The 6,000-nt window shown below is 40.8% G+C and overlaps 1 protein-coding gene across 3 annotated transcripts in view; it reads right to left on the bottom strand.

The window, feature by feature from the left end:
- Positions 1-6,000, bottom strand: part of NOL10 (nucleolar protein 10) — a 137,600-nt gene that overhangs the window by 21,464 nt on the left and 110,136 nt on the right. The window contains exon 21 of one of the 3 annotated variants that reach the window (XM_008584328.1): positions 431-904. The exons of 1 other annotated variant lie outside the window; for it this stretch is intronic. In XM_008584328.1, coding sequence (XP_008582550.1) covers positions 785-904 — 120 coding nt within the window. In that variant the 3' untranslated portion in view covers positions 431-784. Of the gene's footprint in view, positions 1-430; positions 917-6,000 lie in introns of those variants that run through there. One more of the 3 variants, XM_008584327.1, reaches the window with a different exon arrangement.

Raw genomic sequence — 6,000 nt, forward strand, 5'->3', positions numbered from 1 at the left:
AATCTATAAAGGCACCTCCAAAATCACATGAATACCTGAAAAATTAAGAAAACCAGTTAATTTTCAAATTAACTCAAGGAATGTGTCTTTCTTAAAGAAGCCAGTTAAAGCGTTTATTTTTATAAATGTTTCTTCCAGCAAGTTTACCTCTAATTGCACTTAAACAGAAAAAAACCTATATTTAATCTTATGCCAAGTTAAAAGAATAATCAGTATCTTCCATTTTATGTTATTACTATTAAATTATAGTCTCTTGGTATAAAAATATTTTTAAAAAAATCCCAAACTAACACATACAAACAAGCAAACAAACCCATCGACATATACTTATAAACACAAGCATGGACAATACACAGATTAAATAGGTAAAATAGGATGATATTTCTGGGTAGTCTAATTGTGAGTGGCAGTAGATATTGCAAGAAAAAAAAGAAAGAAAAAAGTTCCTAGAACATGATATATCTTTGTTTTTAGCACAGGATAAACCTTTCATTTCATAATGCACATTTCACAACATTAAAGAACGACAACAGTAAGGATAATGTTTACAGGGACCAACAACTTAGGAAAAGCACCCTCGGTGCCAGGCAGTGGCCAATTGGTGGGGGCCCAGTTTCAAGGTCCAACGCATAGGGCACAGGGACAAGTTACCACATCTTTACCTCTGTGTATGACAATTCACATGCAACTTTAAAGTGCATGTCCCTGTCTGTGTTTAATTGTCTAATGATGGTCAATTGGGAGACGTGCTCCTTCCCTATCACATGCACCATCACTTCCAAATTCAATGAAACCGCCGTCCTCTCCTGTGTCTTGACTTCAGGTGACCAGCTGAACGATGGAGTTTTTTCCTCTCTTGTCGATGCAGTTTCTCAGCCTCCTGTTGCTTCTTCTGTTGTTCAGACTAAAAGAGAAACTTAAATGAACAGAGGGAAAGAGAGAGAAAATTCCAATATCCCCTTTTTGGTAACCATCAGAATGCCATCGGCACTACCACCAACCCCAGGCCTCCTGGGAGAAATGCTACGCAGGCTCCAGGACCCATGGTCTGGCTGCCTGGACCCTGTTCTGGCAAACGCTGCTCTGGCAAATGCTGCCCTGGCAAAAACAGCAGGACAAAGGCCAACTTTTACCGTCACTTTAAAACCAGAAATTCCAAACCCCTGGGCAAGAGGAGAAGTGCCCAGATATACCAGTCTGTCTACAAAGTAGGAGACTGGTTTTTCAACCAATGCACAAATACCACTGGGATGTTTTAAAAGGGACTACAAAGGAGCCACCTTAGGAAGACGCTATTGCTTACGAGATGCCCACTTCTCTTTTAACTTTTAAAAGTCTTTTGTTTGTGAGCCAGAACCACTCATGTATTCACGTTTTCTTCAAAACAGAACTAAATACTTGTGTGTACTAAAGTATGTTATTATGCACACTTGATTAAACATTCATTCAACAGAACTGTATACAAAGAATTTTTAGCTGTTCTCTCCCAAAAATCAAACCCCCCTTGAAAGCAGAGTTGTGCTGTCATTAAACACTGATGAAAATCCGGCAGACCACCCACAAGTTCACAGCTGGAATAAGCCCGTAGACTCTGGGCTGGCGCTGGAGAGGCACCCACATCCCTTCTCAATCCTCATGTGCTCACAGGAGAGCTAGAACTCTCCTCTGCCCACGCAGGGCCCCAAACAGATGTGCTACTTTCAGGAAACTTTTTTTTTTTTTTTTTGGCAGCTGACCAGGACAGGGATCAAACCTTGGACCTTGGTGTTATCAGCACCGCACTCCAACCAACTGAGCTAATTGGCCAGCCTACTTTCAGGAAATTCTTGGAAGAGCACCAATGTAGAATCCACAATAAAGGTAAGAGCTACATAGTTATAAAAACACATTTGATGACTTGATAATACTAACTCCTGAATATAAAGCTCAAAAGAACCACATTCTTAACTGGTACAAATGCACAGACGGTAAACCAAGAAAGTGCTCGCCAGGGGCCTAAGTTAGAAAGTGAAATGCGCTGCCTTACATATGGGACCTGCTTGACTAGGAGCTGTATTTTTCTACACAGCTAAAAATACTCATTTGTCTTTTACTCTTGAAGAAAAAGTTTCCATATTCACCTCCTTTGGGTATTACTCAATATTTTAAAATTAAAGAGTTGGAGGGCTCCACTTGGTTAGAGCGTGGTGGTGCTGGTAATACCAAGATCAAGGGTTCAGACCCCTTTACCAGCCAGACACTCCCCCCAAAAACAAAAACAAAAGCAAAACAAGAGGGGGCGGTGCTGGCCAGTTAGCTCAGTTGGTTAGAGTGCGGTGTTACAACACAAAGGTCAAAGGTTCAGATCCAGCTAGCCGCGTCCCCCTATGCCCCCCAAAATAAGAGTTGGGGATGAGGAAATAGTGGGAAAGGAAAGCAATCTATAATGCTAAAATGGGTGAATTTCCCCTTCTCTAGCAAGTCCTTAAACTGGGTTCTGAATAACTAAGATCCTTTTCTGATGATTACTATTTCTCTCAGTGCCTTTTCCAAGTAATTAATTCCTGTCCTGTATATTTTTCTAAAGTGCACTCCAATTCCTCCATTTTGTCTAAGGCTCCCACCCGAGCCCAAATTACTACCCCTCCTAACCCAGGCCACTGCAGGGAAGCCTTCCTCAGGGTCTCCACCTCCTTTCTGATACCCCTTCAGTCCTCTCCCCCCATGCAACAGTGAGAATGGCTTTTTAAAAATAAAAATGTTAGGGCCGGCCCGGTGGCGCACTGCTACAGTGCGCCGCTTGGGAGCGTGGCGGCGCTCCCGCCAAGGGTTCGGATCCCACATACAGACTGGTTCCCGCTCACTGGCTGAGCGAGGTGCGGGTGCAGCACCGAGGGTTGCGATCCCGTTGCCGGTCCCGGTACGGGCGCGACACTGAGGGTTGCGATCCGTTGCCGGACACGAAAAAAGGCAAAAAGGCAAAAAAAAATAAAAATAAAATAAAAAAATAAAAATGTTATGTCAGCTCTGTCCCCTGCTTACTAAATCTTACAGTTAGGTCTCTTGCCAAACACTCTCATGGCCCCCTGTCCTCCTTTGGAGCACTTACTCCAGTTCTAATTATGTAATTACAGGTGTATAATCTTCACCTACTGTCATCTCTCACAGCATAGACTGAGAACTGTGTTGGCAAGAACCATGTCTGTCTCCAGCAAGCAGCTCAGAGTAGGCATTCAAAATGCACGTATTAATGGAAAACTCAGAAAACCTTTGAGGGAAACTGCACACTCTCTAGCAGACCAAATAACGATATCAACAAGACCCTTGTAAAGTTAACAAACACTGATTATGTAACATTTGTTTTTTCGTAAGTCTTCCTAAAAAAAGTGTTTCTTCAAATAATTTTGGACAACGATGTGCTAAAGATAAACAGTGTGGAGCTTTTAAGTTAGGTACTTTTATGAGACTTCAACATGGATATCAGCCCAAGGAATTTCCATTATCTGTCTGATGGCAACAGCAATCTTCCAGGGTATTCATTTACATCTCCTGGAACACATTTTGGGAAGTTCTGCCAGACCTTCTCCACAAAGGCAGGAGCTTCTAAAGGAGCTTGGAAGAAGCAGCTTTTGTTCTGCAGACAAATCTCCAGGCAGAAAAAGGACTATCATTAGTCTTTCACTAAAAGGATGCGTTTGCAAGACTTTACCACCATGTGACTAATTCATTATGATTTATGGGCCAATTAGCTCTTCTCCAAGTTTTTCCTTCCTCCTCCTCCTTGTGTCTGTCCCTGATACTTTACTACATTGCAACCCCGTCACAGAGAAGGGAGGAGGCCAAACGCAAACTGGTGTACTTGTATTAGCAATGGTCTTCACAAGGAACTGTACTAAATGACATTTTTAAATTGGATTTGGGGCCTAATCCCAGTTTTGCCACTATACAATTTTAAATAATATTAAAGCACAGATTCTCCCCCTTGAATGCTACTGGTATTTTAGCAAGTACATATGAAAATACTGAAAAAACTCAAGATTTTACCGGAGTATATCACACACACGGTATAAGAGGAGATTTCTATAAATATGCTACTGGTATTTTAGCAAGTACATATGAAAATACTGAAAAAACTCAAGATTTTACCGGAATATATCACACACACGGTGTAAGAGGAGATTTCTATAAACGAATACACAAACAAGTCCATAAATATATTCTCAAGTGAAACTGAGATTTAATAATTAAGACTTTGTTGGTAAAGCGATAAAACACATCATACATTAACTGATACACCCCCCAAAAACAGTTTCAAAGCCTCTCTGCCTGATTCAGCTGAGGCCATTTTAAACAATTCTTAGTCCTTCTTTTCTTTTTTTTTTTAAGCAAAAATATAATTTCAGAGCCATCTTATTTTCATTTTACCACAAATTATAAAATGATATTCAACTTAGCACTTCCCTATTTTAAGAACAGAAGGGAAAGGCTTGTATTTTCACACTACTGCGAAGTAGACCCCCATTTGGTCTAGCAGGGGGGACTCTGGCAGCAGCTGAGGCGGCTTTCAAGCTACTGAACCCATGGCCCATCCTCGCTGCACTGCTCCTGCCTCACGCCTGATGTGCCTGAACTTCAGAGGGACGTGAGAAATGTTTTAAGGTGCATGCATGGAGAATTTCTAAGAAACTAGGACAGGCATGACGAGTTACTCTGAATGCATACCCAGTTTTGGCTTATTTAGATGATAAATGTTAGAGTGCAAATCTGCTCTAAACAGATTTAACTGAAATGCTTCTTCCACTTAGAATAAAAACATTTTTATCATTTGGCAAGTGTCCTGGAAGCAGGTAGGAAAAATTTTAGAAGAATCAGGGATGAATGGGTAAAGGACAAAAACAGACATTTCTTGGGAGAAGATGCACAAATGGCCGGTGAGCACATGACAAGATGCTCAGCATTATGAGTCAGCAGGGACCCTCAAGTCAAAGCCACAGTGAGATGCCACTTCACACCCACCAGAAGGGCTGAAACAGAAGACAGACAGCAACAGTGTCAGTGAGAACGTGGAAAAACTGGAACCTTCTCACACTGCTGGTGGGAATGTAAAATGGTATAGCCACTTTGGAAAACTGCCTGACAGTTCCTCAAAAGGTTAAAGAGTTATATCATATGATGCAGCAATTCCACTCACAGGTATACACCCAAGAGAAATAAAAATATTTGTTCAGGGAAAAACTTACACGTGAATTTTCCTGGCATTATTCATAACAGTAATCCAAACCAAACCAAACCAAACAACAACCCAAGTGTCCATCAGCAGATGAATGGATAAGCAAAACATGGTATGCAAGTATGTCTGGTGGAGTATTATCCAGCCATCAAAAGAAACAAAGTTCTGATACATGCTGCAACATAAGCCAGGTGCAAAATAAAGCATATTATGTGATTCCATTTATATGAAATGTCCAGAATAGGCAAATCTATACATAGAAAGTAGATTAGTGGTTGCCAGGGGTTGGGGGATGGGAGTATGGGAGTGACTGCTAACATGTATGGAGTTTCTTGCTGGGATGATGAAAATGTTCTGGAATTAAATTGTGTGGTGCTTACACAACTTAGTGAATATACTAAAAACCACTGAATTCTATTAAAAGAGTGAACTTTATGGTATGTGATTGATATCTCAATTTTAAAAAAATCAGAGATGGAATCTTTGTCATTCTTTTCTACTTGGTGATTATATTGAGGAGGACTGACTATGAATGAGAAAAAATTTTTTGAGAAATGAAACCATGTTGTTTCACTCATCTGTTAATAGCACATACTTAAGCGGCTTTTCCTCCTACAATGAGCAACAGGCATTATTACAGCTGGTTAAAGCAATGGATCTTTTAAATCAATTTAGAATAGGATTACCACCGGCAGAGTAATTCGCCTGTCTGGGAAAGCCGGATATAACTGTCATGAAGGTATTAGACTCTGCCAATTCCCGGTCTTCTTAGAGTCCATTTTAGTGGCAGG

Source organism: Galeopterus variegatus, unplaced genomic scaffold (assembly GCF_000696425.1).
Source record: "Galeopterus variegatus unplaced genomic scaffold, G_variegatus-3.0.2 Scaffold3225, whole genome shotgun sequence".
Classification (NCBI taxonomy): Eukaryota; Metazoa; Chordata; class Mammalia; order Dermoptera; family Cynocephalidae; genus Galeopterus; species Galeopterus variegatus.